This window comes from Chiloscyllium plagiosum, unplaced genomic scaffold (genome assembly GCF_037043375.1).
Source record: "Chiloscyllium plagiosum isolate Xiang-an unplaced genomic scaffold, Cpla_swu_hap1 HiC_scaffold_32, whole genome shotgun sequence".
In the NCBI taxonomy this organism is placed as follows: Eukaryota; Metazoa; Chordata; class Chondrichthyes; order Orectolobiformes; family Hemiscylliidae; genus Chiloscyllium; species Chiloscyllium plagiosum.
The window spans coordinates 24,382,794-24,402,858 of record NW_028270170.1 but is presented as its reverse complement, the minus strand read 5'-3'; the positions used below and the strand labels follow the sequence as shown (position 1 = coordinate 24,402,858).

The 20,065-nt window shown below is 40.3% G+C and overlaps 1 protein-coding gene across 1 annotated transcript in view; it reads left to right on the top strand.

Annotated features, from left to right (window-relative positions):
• LOC122539929 (epsilon-sarcoglycan-like) overlaps positions 1 to 20,065 on the top strand; it is a 52,328-nt gene that overhangs the window by 16,505 nt on the left and 15,758 nt on the right. Inside the window, exons 7-8 of the mRNA XM_087977871.1 lie at positions 9,328 to 9,481; positions 15,259 to 15,470. Coding sequence (XP_087833997.1) covers positions 9,328 to 9,481; positions 15,259 to 15,470 — 366 coding nt within the window. The remainder of the gene's footprint in view (positions 1 to 9,327; positions 9,482 to 15,258; positions 15,471 to 20,065) is intronic.

The window sequence follows — 20,065 nt, the reverse complement described above, 5'->3', positions numbered from 1 at the left end:
AGATTTTTAAAAAGTTGCATGTTCATTTCTATCGCTGTGCTATCGTGAGTTCTGTTGGAGCTTGCCAGTTATGGCTGTACAGAGAACTGATCAACTCATTTGATGAATCAGGTGTCAGTCGATACCTGGGCATTCAGGGTGGATGTTGTGATTGAAATGTTTAAGTTTGCAGTAGGAAAGTTAATCCTGCTCCTGCAGGCCCCACCAGAAAAGTGCTGAAATATGCCCTGGACCATTTTGTGAACAGTCGCCAGTGGAACCTTTCCATGCTGCTTTGTCCATTTGTATCTTAAGCTTTCAAACAGTCACCCCACCCCGATTCATTCTAAGAATTAAATGAGGGTCCTTCTTGATTCAGATATGTGCTTGTGTTGTCCTTCAAAAAGGAAGACTTGGTCACGTGGCAGTTTGTGTCAATAAAACAAGAATGGAGCATTAAGTGCCCCACTCCAATTTTAAAACCCATTTTTTAAAACTTCATCCTAAGAATGGGTCTATGTAAGATATATCTTCCATCCACTGCCAATGGAAAGGCAGCTGCGAGTTTTAAAAAACACCATGTAGAGACATAATACAACAGCAACATCTTATTAACCATTCCCTTAAACTAGCAGTCATGCTCATGAAAGCCAAGGCTGAAGAAGGGCTTATGCCCGAAACGTCGATTCTCCTGCTCCTTTGATGCTGCCAGACCTGCTGCGCTTTTCCAGCAACACATTTTTCAGCTCTGATCTCCAGCATCTGCAGTCCTCACTTTCTCCAAGGCTATTCATAGCCGTGCAAATAATATGTATTAGTACAATCACTGCCTACATTTTAATTACATTTCAATTCTAAAAAGCCATTGTACTGACTCTGCAACTTTGTTAGTTTATTTTGTCTAATTTGTTCTAAGATGGATTAGAAAATAACTTAGTAAGAATCAGGAAAATCACTCAAATCAATTAACAGTGGAATGTTCTGCCCTTATAGAGATCTATCATGCAAACCTTCCACATTTTTTCTAGCTTATATTCACATAGCTCCTCAGCTTTTGTCCATATCAACTATTTCATTACCATATTTACAATTAGCTCATTTTTGATTACATCTTATTCATAAAGACTGACATATAGAGAGCATTATACTGAAGGGCTGCTGTGTATTATTAGTTAAGTTCTACATTAAACAAATACTATCCTCAGCAAATATGAATTCCATGTACAGACTTTATCCATCAAAGAATGACAAATTGTATCAAACAAAACTGACAATTCATGTAGCCATGTATTATTTTAGATACTAACCCAAGAAATAACTGACTGCAAGCTTATCACTTTATTCTCCTTTATCATTAAGAGCTCTGAGTATTTTAGTATTGCATTGAGACCAGCCTTAATTTATTGTAATTATAAAGCATTCACAAGTGGAGAATAGAATCTGCCAGAGAACAGAACTTGCTATGGCAACCACAGCCTAAATGAAGTTGCTGCAGAGAGGAAACAAAAATTCTGTCCATTATGTTATGTTCTTCAAACATCATGCAAATTCATTCAGAATTACAATTGTGCATTGCATTGAGTAAGACCAATGCATACTCAACTGAAGGCTATTATTGAACAATTTTATCTGCACTTCCACAACAGAGAGGGCAGCAGAGAAGATTCCACACTGTATTACATTTCTGATGTGATTTTGCCTCCAGAAGAGTGTTTTACTTGACGCAGCAAAGGTCATGTTCACCTTTGTAACTTAAGAAACCAAGCATGGACAGCCTGGCTTTGAAGAATCCAACAGATACTTATTACAGTTATTTATGATATCAGACATTCGGAGACACCAAAGTCCCTGGATTAACATTAAGCTAATAGTTAGAACAGAAAACCAAGGGCTTTGTGCTGTGTACCAAGCTTCTTGTGATCTGAAATAAGATAGACTCAAGGAGCATTATAGCCTTGGGTCACATGCTATGGAGCCTATCTCCTCAAAGTACACTGACACACTGTGTCTCCTAAACATATTTTGTTTTGAACGAGGCCGGACCTCCTCAAAATGTTTCAAAAAGGTAGTCCAGACCCTAACTTTTCTCGTTGCTGTAAGCAGATGAAAAGTGCACATACCAGGAGTAATGCAGCTGGCTCAACCACTTGGTTTTAAACAAAACAGAATTTATTTATACGCGCACAAAAGAGTGTAGAATAACATAACTCATCTGAAAACCCAATCGACTCTATCACAACCTAATGCTGTTTCAAACACTTGCAACATCCCCATAAGCACCCCTTGGAAAAAAAATGGTAAAATCAAACACAGGTTCTTACAGGAGAGATGTCAGAGAGAGAGAGAGAGAGGGAGAGGGTGAGAGAGAATCAGCATGGAGCTGTTTCTCTGGTTCCCAGCTAAGATTTGATCAGCTGCTGCAAAACAGCCAATGCTAAAACCAAAACAAACCAGAGAAAAGCTGAGCAGGGAGGATGGGCTACTCCCCTTGTGCAGGTTTTTTTTTAAACTTGAAAGCCTTTTTGTCTGAGACAGTATCTGTTAGCTATAATCAAATTGGCTCTAATACCCATACAAATCAAACACATCAGAACTCTGCATTTACGACTCCTCATGAAAAAAACCAAGGACAGAATAACCTCGTTAAAGGAGCAGCATCATCATAATGTAGACAAACTGAGAATAGGGTATATCACAACCAGTATGTCCTGTATGCTGTAAGGCTGCACAGCCACACTAAAGTTCCTCCGTGGTTCCATACACAGCACTTGACGTGCAAATGCATTAGGTTCTGGTTTTAGACATTGCTAATGTGAACAGACCTTAGAGGTGCATGCACCAAAAAAAAACTGAGATGGAGCATTGATTATTACACCCCATTTTTCCAAAGATAAAAACTTATCCCCAATAGATATATTTGGCTGTACATAGGCACCAGTTGATAATTCAATAATTACACAAGTAGGTAAACAGAACTTCCAGCTCATTGGGCATCACTGACAATCTCCTCTTTGGAAAAGGCACAATCATGCCATTTGCTGAGGCACCCTTCCACCAAATTGGTCAATAGAGTCTTAGCATTGCTCTTGGTACAACGTGAGTTGGAGCCATTTAATCCTGAGGTTCAAGAGCTTTCCAGATCTTTTATGTACCTTTTTGATTGACTGTGGAAAGACCAGATGTGTTAATTTTGTGAAGCTCTGCATTGGCAAGAGCAAGCAAAAATTTTCTATTTCTTTTCTCGACATCATCAATCGCTTGATATGTGAAATATTTGTTGTGGTATATGTGTGTCTGTGTGTTAGTTGAATGGTTGGTATTCCCATAAATGTTTCATTAGATGCTCAGTCCATAATTTGCTATCCATGCATTTGCCTTAAAAGCCTTGGGCAGTTAAGATATTTTCTATATTCACTCATTTGTGGCATGTGGGCAACATTTATTGCCCATTCCTAGTTGCCCCTGGGAAGATAGTGGTGAGCTGCCTTCTTGAATCGCTGCACTGCATGTGCTGTAGGTAGACCCACAGTGACTTTCGGGAGGGAGTTCCAGGGTTTTAACCCAGTAATAGTGAAGCAATTGTAATATATTTCCAAGTCAGAATGGTGAGTAACTTGGAGAGGAACTTACAGGTGGTGGGGTTCCCCTATATCTGCTGCCCTCATGCTTTTGTTTGGAAGTGCTCGTGGGTTTGAAAGGTGCTATTTAAGGATTGTCGGTGAATTTCTGTAGTGCATCTTGTAGTTAGTGCACACTGCTGCTACTGAATGTCAGTGATAGAGAGAATGGATGTTTGTGGGTGTGCTGCCGTTCAAATGGGCTGCTTTATCCTGGACAGTGTCAAGCTTCTTCAGTGTTGTTGGAGCTGCACCCATCCAGGTAAGTGGGGAACTCCCCAAGGGCAACTTGGAATGGGTAATAAATCCTGCTGACATTCCACAAATTAGTGAATACAGAAAACGTCTTTACTGTCCAAGGTTTTAAAGGCAAATTCATGGATATTAGATTATGTTCTGGGCATCTAATGAAACATTTACAGAATAACAACTGATCAACTAACGCATGCATATATGCAACAACAAATATTTCACAGATCAAGTGATAGATGATCCCGAGAAAAGAAATAGAAAAGTTTTGCTTGCCATTGCCATGATACTCCTAACTTGAACCTTGTAGGTGATGGATAGACTTTGGAGAATGAAGAGGTGAGCTACGTGTTGTGGTATTCCCAGCCTCTGACCTGTTCTTGTAGCCACTGTGTTTATGTGGCGAGTCCAATGGTAAGCCCTCAGAACCTTGATGGTGGGGGAATTCAATGATGACACTGCCATTAAATGTAAAGTGCAGTAGTTAGATTGTATCTTAAAGGAAATAGTCATTGCTTGGCATTTGTGTGGCACAAATGTTGCTTGCCATTTTTAAGTCCAAGCCTGGACATTTTCCAAAACTTGTTGCATCTGAACATGGACTGCTTCAGTATCTGAGGAGTCGCAAATGGTGCTGAACATTGTACAATCATCAGCAAACATCCCCACTTCTGACCATATGATAGAGGGAAGGTCATTGAAGGAGCTGACTTGGGTTGGCCCACGGATACTATCCTGAGGAAATCTTGTCAAGACATCCTGGTGCTGAGATGTCTTTGACCTCGAACTACCACAAGCAACCTCCGTATCTCCAGCCAGCAGAGAGTTTTCTCCTTGATTCCTATTGATTCCAGTTTTGCTAGGATTTCTTGATGCCAAACTCAGTCAAATGTGACCTTGATGTCAAGGGCTGTCACTCTCATGTCATTTTTTTGTCTGCGTTTGAACCAAGGCTATAATGAGGACAGGGCTGAAAATGTGTTGCTGGAAAAGCACAGCAGGTCAGGCAGCATCCAAGGAACAGGAGAATCGATGTTTCGGGCATGAACTGAGTTGCCCTGTCAGAACCCAAACTGGGTGTCAGTGAGTAGGTTATTGCTGAACAGCACTGTCGATGACATCTTCCATCACTTTACTGATGATTGAGAGTAGACTGATAGGCTGATAATTGTGGATTGGATTTGTCCTGCTTTTTTGCATGTGGAACATACTTAGGAAATTTTTCACATTCTCATGTAGATGCCATTGTTGTAGCTGTACTGGAAGAACTAGGCTAGGAGCATGGCAAGTTCTGGAACACAAGTATTCAGTGCTAGTGTCAGAATGTTGTAGGGGTCTATGGCCTTTGCAGAATCCAGTGCCTCCAACATTTTCTTGATATGTTTTTCTTTACATATTTGAATGCACTCTTGCACTTTTCCAACGGGGTAAAGTTAATAGTGATTGTCAGCAATTATACAATGCTAGTCAATGTAACAGTTAATTTAGATTTGCAGGTCAGAGCACTATAATTAATAACTGTATTAAAAACCTATCTACATTACAATACAATTGTGAAGATGGTAAAACACTTACCTGTTACAATGTTCGTGACTTCTCAGTAGGTTTCCCCCAGTGTCATGACCTCGTAAACCTCGCATGTATATTTTAGTGATTCCAAAATTCACACAAACATGCAAAATTAGTAGGATAACGGAAATTCAAACTTCCGGTCGTCCTCGTAATGGTAACACTGGCCTCAGAAGAGCTGTGTGCAAGTCACACTCGAGGACCCATCGAGTGGGAAGGCACTGCAGGTTGGAAGTTGCAGCCAGAAATTCTAATTTGTTTTCATTCTCCTGACCTCAGTGCTGCCTCCAACAGGACTCAAACATATGGTCATTTCATTCCAAACAACTTGCTTTTTAAAGATAGTACTATATTACCCCTACAGATTGGAAGCTGACCATTCCGCCCACACCGACCCTCCAAAGAGCATCCCACCCAGACTCTGTAGCCCTGCATTCCCCATGGCTAACCCACCTCACCCACATATCTTTGGACTGTGGGAGGAAACCAGAGCACTTAGAGGAAGTCCACGCAGACATGGGGAGAATGTGTAAAGTCCACACAGACAATCCCTCAGAGGGTGGGATCAAACCTGGGTCCCTGGCACTGCAAGGCAACAATGCTAACCACTGATCCACCGTGACCTCATCTATTGTAAATGCATTTACAGTGAGGTCTTAATGAGTGGTATTTAATTACTGCAAGTTTACAAATGGTAGCTAATTGCTACAGAATTTCATGACCAGTACTGGACAACTTACTGCCCTCCGTGTGAAATTTCTATGGTTATCCATATAACTGAGAGAACATTGCAAATGTTTTTCCTTTGAAGAAAAAGTCACTTTTACTACCAGTAGGTGGCAATACATGTAAAGGTACTGTAAATGTATTACACCTTATTAGTGTCAAATTTTATTTTTTTGAAATACCAATCCAATAAGGCTGCACAATGAAAAGATCACTCGGGCAACAGAATGAACTGAATTCCTGACCTATTAACCGTAATTGCCCACAACAATGTGGTTTACTCTTAAATACGCTTTGGGCATTTAGAGAGGGGCAATAAATGTTGGCCTTGTATTTATTGAGTGATTTTTTTTTTAAAGTGCTTAAAATGCTCTCAAAGGAGCAGCCGTACTACTGTAAATTTCTGGTTCTGGGATTCCATGTCAGTTTTGGCGTTGCAGGATCTTAAAATCGGGGGGAACTGATTGACGAGCCAACGAATTGAAACTGATTTTTATCATCTGATCTGAAAAGGAAACGTTCAAATTTTTAATTTGGCACTCCCATAACATGTCTGCTGGTGGCTGATTGAAGTGTATAGTCGTAAACTCCAAACTCCAAAACCGTTAGTTTTATGCTTGCAGTGCACAAAGGCTAAGTTAGAATTTAAAAAGACACTGATGTTGCCAGGCTCAACTGAGACAAGCTGAAATTAGAACATTTTGAGCCTGAAGACTGCTGAAAGCTTAAGTGGTTTCACAGCAGGGAAAAACTTGGTGAAAGAAATTTTTGACATTCTGTTTAATCAGCCTTTTCCTTGCTTCTGGCTGATTGCAACAGTGAAAGATTTTGACACCTCAGTCTCTGCTCTGCTACCGCAATGTGGCTTTCTCAAAAGATGTAGTATTCCTTATCAGCATACTTTTGTGTGACATTAAGATTATGCAGCCAACCTGAATCCAATGAGGATATTTATGAGGAGATGTAAATTAAAATTGACTGCTGCACTAAAGTGGTAATAATCGACTCTGCTGCATGAAAAAAAATTACAGCCATGTTCTCCTTCCAGATAACTCTGTGCCAGCTATGAAGGGTAGAGGCAGCTGTATGAAGACAATTCATATGTAATATTTTTTGGGCACTTAAGGTTGAAGGATTGTGGAGATGCCTCAATTATTATGCTTAGAGTCAAAGTGAAGACAAGTTGGATTTTTTTTAATGGGGGAGGCAATGGCCTAGTTGTATTCATAGAACCCCCACAGTGTGGAAACAGGCCATTTGACCCAATAAGTCCACACCGGCTCTCCGATGAGTAAAGCACCTAGACCCATCCCCCTAACTAATGCACCAAACCCACATATCCCTGAACGCTATGGGCAATTTAGCATGGCCAACTCATCTAACTTGCACATCTTTGGACTCTGGGAGGTGACCGGAGCACCTGGAAGAAACCCACGAAGACACGGGGAGAATGTGCAAACTCCACACAAACAGTCACCCTAGGCTGGGATCAAACCTGGGTCCCTGGCACTGTGAGGCAACAATGCTAACCACTGAGCCACTATGCCGCCCCCATATTAATGACCAGACTGTTAATCCATAGTCTCAGGAAATGTTCTGGGCCCAGATTCAAAACCTGCCATGGAACCTGTTGGAATTTTCATTTCTTTTTTTTATTGAATTCAGAGTCTAACGATGACCATTGTCTATAGTTGGAAAAGCCCATCTGGTTCACAAATGCCCTTTCGGAAAGAAAACTGCTTTCCTTTCCTGGTCTGGCCTACATGTGACTCCAGACCCACAACAATGTGGTTGACTCTTGAATACCCTCTGGGCAATTAAGGAGGGGAAATAAATACTGGCCTAGGCAGTGGTGCCTACATCCTATGAGTGAATTTTTAAAAATCAGGTACTGCTTAGAAAGAGACAATTCCAGACAATTGCTAGTTTTGGTTTCTTAAACACACTTTGATGAAAAGACCTTATTGTTTTACCACTGCGTTTATGGCTACTCTGCTTGGTCAGTGTTTGCAGTCTTGGAGTTTGGCTTGGATCTTCATTTGGAGAAATCCCCTGCTCAATTTGTTCTTCTGTTTCTGATTGTTCTTTTGAAAGTGCGACTGAAAGAATTGGTCAATGCTGTATTACTCAGCCTCCATCTCAACTTTTCACACTGTTGCTGAGGTAGATTTCCAGTACAAAAAAGGCTGCAAACTACAAAATAGGTAGTTAAAAATCACACAACACCAGGTTAATGTCCAACAGGTTTATTTGGAAGAACTAACTTTCGGAGCTCTGCTCCTTCATCAGGTGGTTATGGAGTACATGATCGTAAGACACAGAATTTATAGCAAAAGTTTACAGTGTGATGTAACTGAAATTATACACTGAAAAATACCTTGATTGCTTGTTAAGTCTCTCATCTGTTAGAATTTCTAACAGATGAGAGACTTAACAAATAATCAAGGTATTTTTCAGTGTATAATTTCAGTTACATCACACTGTAAACTTTTGCTATAAATTCTGTGTCTTACGATCATGTACTCCATAACCATCTGATGAAGGAGCAGAGCTCCGAAAGTTAGTTCTTCCAAATAAACCTGTTGGACATTAACCTGGTGTTGTGTGATTTTTAACTTTGTACGCCCCAGTCCAACACCGGCACCTCCAAATCATGACAAAGTAGGTAAGTGTCACTCCATTCATTGCAATTAACGAGATAGTGATAGAAGCTTATGGCTGTCTGATGTCTCACAGGGATACATTGTTAACTTTGCAAATGTATGGCCACCAAACTGCCCTGAGCACTGTGCCAACTACACCTCAGACCACTCCACAGCTGTCCAAAGAGTCCCAGAGATGCATAAGTTTCATGCAGATGATTTAATACAAATATTTCTAGCTATATCCAAATACACTCTCTGAATTTGCTGGACTTTTTGTGTCGTGTTTGTTGCTACAGAACTCACTGCAAGGAGAATATATGGATCCTTCCCTTTAATAACAAAAATGCCCACAATAATCAAAATGTATTAATATCTTTAAAAATGTTATTTGTCGAAAAGCCGAAAAATCCAAAATTGAATTTAATATTTTGCTAAGAAATATTTCCAGCAGATTTATAATTTCACAATCGCATTGGCATCACGCCGTTTAAAAAAAAATCGTACTGAAAATTAAGAATAACATGACAAGCTTGTTTTTATAGTGTGTATGTAAAGGTTGGCTCCAGGATTCCCTTTCCCTCTTGCCTGGAAGAAGAAGCAAGCCCCGATGAACAGTGTGATGATCAACAGGAACCCATCAGCTGTGAAGATGCATTTAGTCCTCATTTTATTATTGACTGGTGTAATACTTTACTGGTAAGTACGTCTGATTGGTCAAATTGAGAATACATCACAAAACATCTCCCAAAATTCATTGCAGCATTGAAGTAAAACTTTCTTCCTTTTATGTAAAAGTTACAAAGCATTTTAAATCAAAGGATCTACTTTTAATTCAGAAAACCACCAAAAGGAAGACAAAAATAAATATTTCAGCATATCGTAGTTCTAGAAGGTCCAAATGATGCTGTGTGCAAATGATTGGGATATCCATAGGCAAGTACAAGTTCAGAGTGCTGCCGGCAGGACATGGAATTAACACAATAACCTGGAAAGGGCATCTGGGGCTTATGTAAACAGTCCAAGCAACTGTGGATTTCCTGAACCAAACAGTTTGAAATGTCACAATTGGAATTGTAAATGTAAACAAAATTGAAGGAATATAACCCCATGCATACAAATATTAATTTTCTGTGCCAGAGAGGTTAATTCTCAAAAGTTAAGATATGTCACTCTGTTAAAAGGGTATTCAGTTTGCAAAGCCTGAGGGCTGAACTTAACCTGTATCCATAATAGGGAACTTTATTTATAAATAGGGAACGAGTTGGTGAGGTGCTGTTTTCATGCTGTTTACTGAGGAATGATGCAAGCTAGAAAGCAATTTAAATGTCTAACTGTGTATGCACTCACTGGAATTTGCTATTTGGTTTTCCCATGACCGTGAGTGCTGTTATCTTCACTATCCTTTCTACAGGAAAATTGTAATTGGAGATTTTCCTCTCAAAAGCTTTTATTTAGTACCAAGTTTATAAATCCATGATATTTTGTGGTCTCGTTAAATAACTTGCGGAAGTCCCATATTGTTGCCCACAGTAAGTTGAAGAATGAATATTATTTTATAATGATAGGATTGAAAACATTCAGATTAATTGTACAACAGGAAAATCATCATTTTGGTTCCTACCATAAATGCCTCTTTCTTGCCGTTCAGCTGTAATAAGTGGCCAAGGGCAGATTATACCATGCAGAGACTTTAAAGCAATACTTCCTCTGTTGTCCATTGTAAATCAATAACATTTAGTTTCATATCAAAGCCTCTTTGATCTACACCACTGAATTGTTTCAGATGGGTTCTTCATTCAAACTCAGGCTAGACTTCTAGACTAATTTTAAACAGTATGTATTAACAGTCTGTACATGACGAAGTTACAGACGAGCCTGCTCTGGGTTGTAAAAGTTCCAATCTCCAAGGAGAATACTCTCAAATGACTATTGAGGTCAAAGTCTCATTACAGCTGACCTCAGAGGCTCACCAACACATTCATTAAACCGTTGCTCTACGATATCCTATACCTCCAGAATTTTAAACCCCTCTCTCAAATGAGCCTGTATTCATCAATGTTAGAGTAAAAGCATAGATGAGTGACAGGTCAGCATTCCTGATAAATGTGGGAAATTCAAAAAGTTGACAACTTGCAGAATCATGCACAGAAGTAAAGTCAGTTTTATTTTTGATACATAAATCAATGTGGAATTTCTTTTTTAACTGAGTAGGAGAGGCTGTCCACAGGTAAGGAACATCTGGCAAGTGAGAGGCTTTCAAAAGCATTAGTAGGGAACACTGGATGACGAGAGAAATTGAAACTCTCATCAAGAGAAAAAAGAAAGCACGTGTCAGGTATAGGGAGCTAGGATCAAGTGAATCCCTTGAGGAGAACAGGGGATGTAGGAGTACACTTATGAGGGAAATCAGGAGGGCAGAAAGGGATATGAGATGGCTTTGGCAGATAATGTGCCAGAGAATCCAAAGAGATTCAATAAGTATATGAAAGGCAAAAGAGTAACTAGGGAGAGATTAACACCCCTTAAAGATTAATGAGGTCATCTATGTGTGGAGCCACAAGAGATGCGTGACATTTGTACATTAAAAAATATTTAGCCGGGTACATGGGAAGCAAATATTTAGAGGGATATGAGCGAAACACAGGTGAATGAGACTAGTACAGTTTAGGAAACCTGGTCAGCATGAGTGAGTTGGGCTGAGGGGTCTGCTTCCAGACTGCATATCTTTATGATTCCATGACTGACATATTCAGAACATTAGCTATGAAAAATATGGGGTAAAGATTTTATCCAAAGCTAGTGAATGATTTCATATTTAACTAAGGTTATCCAGTTTGAATTAGACTGAAAGTCTTCACTGTACTGCTGGTCAGTGGAATTACAACGTTCAAAGGCTAATTGTAACTCCTATTATCCAATGTAAATAAGAATAGCAGTAACTTGAAAACTGTACCACTTGCACATTTACCTAAACTCTTGATTCAGGTAGGGTGTGATTTGTAATATGTGATTAAATTCATGGTATAAATGGCTGGAGCATCTGCCATGCAATCTCCACTTGTTATGGGCGAACCAGTAAGGATAATGCTGGTGACCACTTGTAAAAGTGGTTGAGTTATTTCTCCATCTGCAGAGAATTGCAACATGTTACCAGACCTTTCGAAGTATCCACCCTGGCCGCTTCCTTCTCAAAATACACCACTGCTGATGTGAACTGTCAGCAGCCTGTTCCTGTTGGCTCTTAGTTTAAAGTCTTGTTTTACACTCCTGACGCTGCAACTCTTCCCTTTGAAATGCAGCTGCATGCCCTTCAATCTTGGCAGTGGTGCCCAGTTTCCTGTCTTGAGACATTCAAGCTGCCTACTGCTTTTCAACAATAATCTGAGTCTGACCAAAACTTGGTTCACTGACAGAGCTAATATATTTCTCTCTTCCTGAAGTCACCAAACACAAATCTCCAATGAGGCACTTCTTACTTGGGACCTCTCCATAGCACCAATAGGTGGTAATTAGACAGCGAAAAAGATTGAAAGGTTACATAAGAATGTTCTTAAATATAGTACAACACTGGGCCACATAATATGGAATTACAAAAAAATAAAATGACCAAGAAATTGGTCAAAGAGATTCCAGGAAGAAAATTGAGAAAATGGGGCAGGGAGATTTAGGGAGGGAACTCAGACTCTTTGTGCTATTTTTAACTTAAGACAAGCCCTCAATGGAACAGTTAAAATAGAGGATTCTTTACAGCCCAGAATTGGAGAACTGCAGACAGAATACTTAAAACAATCTAGAATGGAAAAGATTACAGAGTTAGGGAGGGGTTCACAGAGTAGTTTGGAAACAAAGTTGAGAATTTTAAAATTGGCTAACCAATAATTAATGTGGGCCAGTGTGCACAGTGATAATTGGTAAATAAAATTTGATGTGACTAAGGATAGAGGAGCGTTGGCTTACCTCAAGTCCATAGAAGGCACAAGATGGAATGTTGGCTAAGAATACATTGGAATGGTTGACTTTAAAAGCAACAAAGGCATAGAAAATGGTTTCAGCAATAGATAAGCTGAAACCGAGGTAGAATCAAGTGATGTTACAGAGGAGAAAAATCAGCAGTCTTTGTGATGACAAGGATATGTAATCCAAAATTCAAGTTGAGTCAAATATGATATGAAGATTTGAACAGTCTGGTTCAGCATCAAGATTTTACCAAATACTGGAGTTATGTTGACGGCTAAGGTTTAGAGTTGTGTCAGGGACTGATGTCAATGGCTTTTGTTCTTCCGAATACTTAGTTGGAGATAATTCCTGCTCCTCTGTTACCAAAATGTTGAATGAGGAGCCTGACAATATAGGGTCTGCAGGGAGGTTGAGAGAAATGTAAGATGGAGCTATTTTGGGGGTCATTTAAGAATGATGTTGTCAGTTATCTGGAAAATTAATGCTGCATTTCCCATGATGTCAGCAAGGGGCAGCTTGGAAATGAGAATTAGGAGGGACTTAGAATAGATCCTTGGGGAACTCTCAAAGTAATCATCTAAGTCTAAGAAAAGACTCTACTGAAGGTGATTGTCTGGCTATCATTGGTTGGAAAAGAATGGAAACAGACAAGCTTAGTTTTGGAAAATTAAACATTCAATCTCGAAATTCATTTGTCATTGGTCTTTCCCTTAAGTAGCTCCTGTGCCTTTGTAGCAATGATAAAGGAAAGACCAGTCCAGAACTCTCAGTAAACCTCGATCCCTCCTAATCTATCCTTCATTGGTTTAGCCTGCTTTTCCTTACACTTTCGGATCATGTCAATGCAAGTTTTTCCACATTAAACACATCACATAAATAAAAGGTGATATGTATTGAACTTAATCCAATGCACGTTATCAAAATGTGCATGAACACATGATATTTCTCTTTCAAATTAGATACAACCACCATTTTACAGTGTTCACATCATTTTTCTTCTTTAATCTTTCTCGGAATGTGAGGACTTCTGGCAAAACCAACATTAGTTGCCCTTGCCAATTATCACAGAAATTAGGAGCTTGTCCAACTATTTTGGGGGCATTTAAGAATGATGCACATTGCTGTGGGGCTAAAGTCAGATCAGTTAAGGACACCTGATTTCTTATCTGAAGGACATTAGTGAACCAGAGGTTCACTAAAGAGGTGAGATTTATAAGTTATGCATGATAGGATGAAAGAACTGCACAGAGGTCAGTATCCCGTCAATAAGTCACCCTTTATTTACATGTGCACAGTAAATGAACTCTGACCAGAGTTGAAAAGTGTCTGGAACATTCCTGATGAAGGGCTTATGCCCAAAATGTCAACTCTCCTGTTCCTTGGATGCTGCCTGACCTGCTGTGCTTTTTCAGTGCCAGCATCTGCAGTCCCCACTTTCTCCTATGGACTCTGACCAGCCAAGCCAAATAGAGTGAAGGGATTATAGAGATGGAATTGCAGTGAGGAACCTCCAGGAATGGGTCTCTTGATCAACCAGACAGGGTGCAGATTAAGCTACAGCTGGAATTCAGGCCAATTTGGTGGTAAAATCTACAGAGTGAAGGCCAAGTTCCAGAACATGCAAGAGACATGGAGGAGTTTGGAGAATAAAGTGGTAAACCTATTCTCAGGGAGTAAAAAGCAACGTGCTCCATTTTGATGGTAAAAGAGGGCAGGCTGCAAACTGAAAACAGCTGGGGAGTGCGTATGGCGGGGGACATTTTTAAAATAAACATTTTAAAATATATTTGTGCAATATATTTAAGGCGAGTAGCATTACACCAATGAACAAAAATCAAATCGTGATAGCAAAGTTAAAAAATAAAATAACAGGCCCACAGATAATGCTGGCAGCCAAGATCTGGTTTACACATTGATAAAACTTGTAGAAAGTAGAGTTGCTCATAGTACAAGGTAGGCCCTTTTGGAAATGCAAACTGATCTGTTACAGCATAACCTCTGTTGTAAGAATGTAATTTCATAGTGAAAACTTTACACTGGTGATTGTCATACAATGTGGACATAGGAATTAGTGATGAGAAATATTGACAGGAAGTGTATGTAGATGGAAGAGTTTCATTCAGTGGGTGGCACGGTGGCGCAGTGGTTAGCACTGCTGCCTCACAGCGCCAGAGACCCAGGTTCAATTCCCGCCCCAGGCAACTGACTGTGTGGAGTTTGCACATTCTCCCCGTGTCTGCGTGGGTTTCCTCCAGGTGTTCCGGTTTCCTCCCACAGTCCAAAGATGTGCAGGTCAGGTGAATTGGCCATGCTAAATTGCCTGTAGTGATAGGTAAGGGGTAAATGTAGGGGTATGGGTGGGTTGCGCTTCGGCGGGTTGGTGTGGACTTGTTGGGCCGAAGGGCCTGTTTCCACACTGTAAGTAATATAATCTAATCTAATCTCGCATTATGGACACAATATGTATTGAATTGTAAACATAGGCTTCAGTAACTCTTCATATTTTTATTTCGCAGATGGATAAATCCAAACCTGATATCCCTGATCCTGATTTGGTTCCTGGTGATGGTGTCCTGACTGATGGTGGAGAATATAGCCCACCTTCAAATTCCCTTGAAGACAGGGACTACTACTTAGACTATGTGGTGACAATCACTGTTCCTTTAGTGATTGCTCTGATTCTGTGCCTCATCCTTACTTATATAATGTGTTGCCGTCGAGAGGGCATGTAAGTTTCATTTCAACAATTTAAGTTTGATATCACTTAGATTTTTCAGTGATTAGTAGGAAGTTTATTAGTTCATTACATTCTGAAATTTAAAGTTAAACTACAAGAATTTCCATTTATGTTTGACCTTGCAAGTTCTTTAGATGTGACAAAGCACTTCACAGGCAATTGCAAATGTTTGTTACAATCTTCTTTGTATGTAACCCTTGGGATCGATTGTTATGTGTTGTGAGGTAACTAATTAGTTCACAAACTCTACCACATGTGGAACAGGGTGGTGTTTCCTGAAGGGAGAGGGTTTTTGGGTGCTCCTTCCACTTTTTGCACTTCTTCTCCGTCTGAGAATGTTGGAAATGCATGAAACAGTTAGCTGTTTCGTGACTGTTTCTTTTCCAAATTGGGCAGGCTTGGACTAAAGATTCCAAGTCAGTAGGAGGGGGGGAATTGCATTTGAGGATTGGAAAATATCCTTGAAGTGTTTCCTCTGCCCTGCTGATAACTGCTTGCTGTGACAAAGCTGGGAGTAGATAATGTGTTTTGGAAGACTTGTGTCAGGCTTGTGGACAATGTAGCCCATCCAATACAGTGGATTGACCATAATCAGTACTGGGTGTGTTGGTCCAAGAGTGAACACTGACGTTGGAGTGCATCTGCTGCCAGTGGATTTGCAGGATTTTGTGAAGGCACATCAGGTGCTACTTCTCAAGGGATTTGTGGTGACTGCTGTACACTGTCTGGTCTCCAGTACATTTACTAGGGTTGGTAACAATGCAGCCCTATAGACCACGAGACTGGTGCTGGGTTGAGATCTTTGTTATCAAATGCTTGGTTCCTCAGGTGATCAAAGACTACACTGGAGGCAATGTTGAATTCCACTGTCAATGTTTGCTTTCTCTGAGAAGACCTCCAATTCCAAAGGAATCAATGCACATTGTCTCACTTTGGATTTTGATGATTGGAAGGAAATGGGGTGTGGCAAAAGCAGGCTGGCAGAGCACCATTGCCTTTTGTCTGCTCACCCTAAGGCCCATTCTCTCATATCCCTTGGTGAATGGATCACTGAGTATTTGGAAGCTGGACTCTGACAGAGCAAACATGCACGTGCTGTCTGCATACTGCAGCTCGATGAAAGAGGTTGATCTCGGTTTTGGACTCAAGACCACACAAGTTGAACAATTTCCCACTCATTGTGTAGATTAGCTCCACACCATAGAGAAGCAAATAATGGGATTTGGGGTGGAATGTTGTGGCAGTGAAGATGGAGAATAGCATTGCTGCGATGGTACTGCCTTGTTTGAGCCAGTTTGGATGGTTAATGTATCTGATGATGATCACAGCTCGCATGCATTGTGCAGCAGTAGACGACAATGATGCATTTCTGTGGGTGATCAAATTTGAGGAGAACATGCCATTGTCCCTTCCAGCTGACAGAGTCACAGTTCTTTGTGAGGTCATAAAAAGACCATGTCTAGAAATTGCTGAATATCTTTGCACTTTTATTGAATTTGTCTTGCTATGAATATCAAGTCAGTTGTTCCACCTGATGGAAGGAATTCTTGCTGCAACTCTAGAAGGAACTCTTTAGGCAGTGGGAGAATTGAGCTGGAATTTTGTAATGACCTTCCCCATGATGGACAGCACAAATACCCTTCTCACATTAGGCTCAAAACATCAACTTTGTTCATTTCTCCACAGATGCTGCCTGACCTGCTGAGTTTCTCTAGCATTTTCTGTTTTCTTTTCCAACCTCATGTCAGGCTATAGAAACGCAAAGGGAAGCAGAGCAGCTAATTTATGTGCAATATGGTCCCGCAATTAGCAACAAGATAAATGAGCAAATAATGGGAAAAATGTTCAATCTGCGGAGGCTGAGGGGTGACGTTATAGAGGTTTACTAAATTATGAGGGGCATGGATAGGGTAAATAGGCAAAGTCTTTTCCCTGGGGTTGGGGAGTCCAGAACTAGAGGGCATAGGTTTAGGGTGAGAGGGGAAAGATATAAAAGAGACCTAAGGGGCAACTTTTTCACACAGAGGGTGGTACGTGTATGGAATGAGCTGCCAGAGGAAGTGGTGGAGGCTGGTACAATTGCAACATTTAAGAGGTATTTGGATAGGTATATGAATAGAAAGGGTTTGGAGGGATATGGGCTGGGTGCTGGCAGGTGGGACTAGATTTGGTTGGGATATCTGGTTGGCATGGACGGGTTGGACCGAAGGGTCTGTTTCCATGCTGTACATCTCTATGACTTTGAGTCTATGTTGCTTGGGTATAAAATATTGTAAGTGTGGCGCTGGAAAGCACAGCCGGTCAGGCGACATCCGAGGAGGAAGACAGTCGATGTTTCGAGCATAAGTTCTTCCTCAGGAATCTGAAACATTGACTCTCCTGCTCCTCGAATGCTGCCTGACTAGCTGTGCTTTTCCAGCTTCGCACTTTTTGACTCTGATCTCCAGCATCTGCAGTCCTCACTTTCTCCTCCCTGTAAAACATTGTAAAACATTGTATTTTCCAATGGTGTCTATAATGATAGGTCAATCTGAAATGTCAATGTCCTTTATTGATCAGAGCATCGAGTATAGGAGTTGAGAGGTCATGTTGCGGCTGTACAGTACATTGATTAGGCCACTTTTGAAATATAGTGCACAATTCTGGTCTCCCTCCTATCTGAAGGATGTTGTGAAACTTGAAAGTGTTGAGAAAAGATTTACAAGGATGTTGCCAGGGTTGGACAGTTTGAACTATAGGAAGAGGCTGAATAGGCTCGGACTATTTTCCCTGGAGCATTGGAGGATGAGGGGTGACCTTATAGAGGTTTATAAAATCATGAGGGGCAAGGATAGGGTGAATAGGCAATGTCTTTTCTCTGGGGGTGGAGGAGTCCAGAACTAGAGGGCGTAAGGTGAGAGGGGAAAGATTTAAAAGGAACTCAAGGAGCAATTTTTTCATGTAGAGGGTGGTAAGTGTATGCAATGAGCTGCCAGAGGAAGTGGTGGAGGCTGGTACAATTACAACATTTAAGAGGCAACTGGATGGATATATGAATAGGAGGGGTTTAGAGAGATGTCAACTTTTATAGGCGCGCCATCGAGCGTATTCTGTCTGGATGTGTTACTACCTGAGAAAGCAACTGTACCATTCAAAATTGGAGACGGTTACAGAGAGTGGTAAACTCATCCCGGACAATCACAAAGGCCAACCTCCCATCTATAGAATCCATCTACCAGGCCCGCTGTCAAGGAAAGGCCGCCAACATTTTCAAAGATCCATCCCACCCTGGCAATGTTTTTCTGCAACCTCTACCTTCGGGAGAAGATACAGAAGCCTGAACACACGCACCAGCTGGTTTTGACACAGTTTCACCTTATTGTTGTTAGAATACTGAATGGACTCACAAACTCTTACTTAACATTCGCCTCTACCTGTGATTTTGCTTTTGTCGCTGTTTACCTACTATTTACTTATCTATGCAACTTAACTCTGTGATCTGCCTGTATTGCTCACAAGACAAAGCATTTCATTGTGCCTCGGTGCAAGTGACAATAAATTCAATTCAACTTCAAATTCAAATTCAAATTCAAATTCAAATTCAAATTCAGAGATATGGGCCAAGTGCTGGCAAATGGGACTAGATTAGGTTAGGAAAACTGCTCGGCATGGACGAGTTGAACAAAAGGGTCTCTTTGTGAATCGATGACTCCATAGAAGGGTGGCATGTTGAAAGTCGACACTAATCTGTTTAATTTTTGTGGTTGAATTATTGGTGTTGCCCTGTAGACCATGAGTCAATAGACTATGGTCCAATGCAAAAATTCCAGGGCTTTTTTTTGAAAAGTGCTATGGGGTCTATTAATTGAATTGGCAGAAGAAGCTTCAGTTTAATTATTTATCTGAAAGTCAATACCATCTATCATTCTTGCACTTATTGGCACTGAAGTCTCTAACATTATGATCAGTGGTTTAATAGCAAGCTTAAATTACTGGCAATAGTAAGTTATGAGAAAGAAAAGTTAATGTTAATTTAAAAATCTCAAGAAACCTCTTCACTTATGGTCATGTTAACAGTTGTAAAATAATGGAGAATTGCATCTTTCTGGAGTTCATTAAGAGATCATAGAAACTGTTACCATTAAAGCAATCACAACAAAATCGAGAAACTTTATTCAGTGATATCTGTGATGCTGTGAATACCAAAAGAAGATCATTTTCAACAAGCAAGTTAACTAAAAGAGCTAATAAAGTTTCCACTTGCACCAAGTACTAGAGGATTATCAACAATTGCCAACTAATATATTAATAATAAAAAGAAACTGGATTTCAAGACCCATTAGTCAAGTAAGCTGCTGTAATACCAGAGAAAAGTCTAACATTGTTGTACAACAAGATTGTCAAGATAGTCCAAACTCATCCAGATGGCAAATTAGGGTATCCCTGAGTCTTTGTTGGCAGGTTATAAGTAACTACTAAAATGGGAAAGATCTTCAACTGAATTTTATCAGACTACTAAAACTCTCTACTGCCTCGAATACACAAGGAATATATTGATACAATAGTTCATTGCTTCACTATTCATAAGATTTTACACCCCCTGCAAG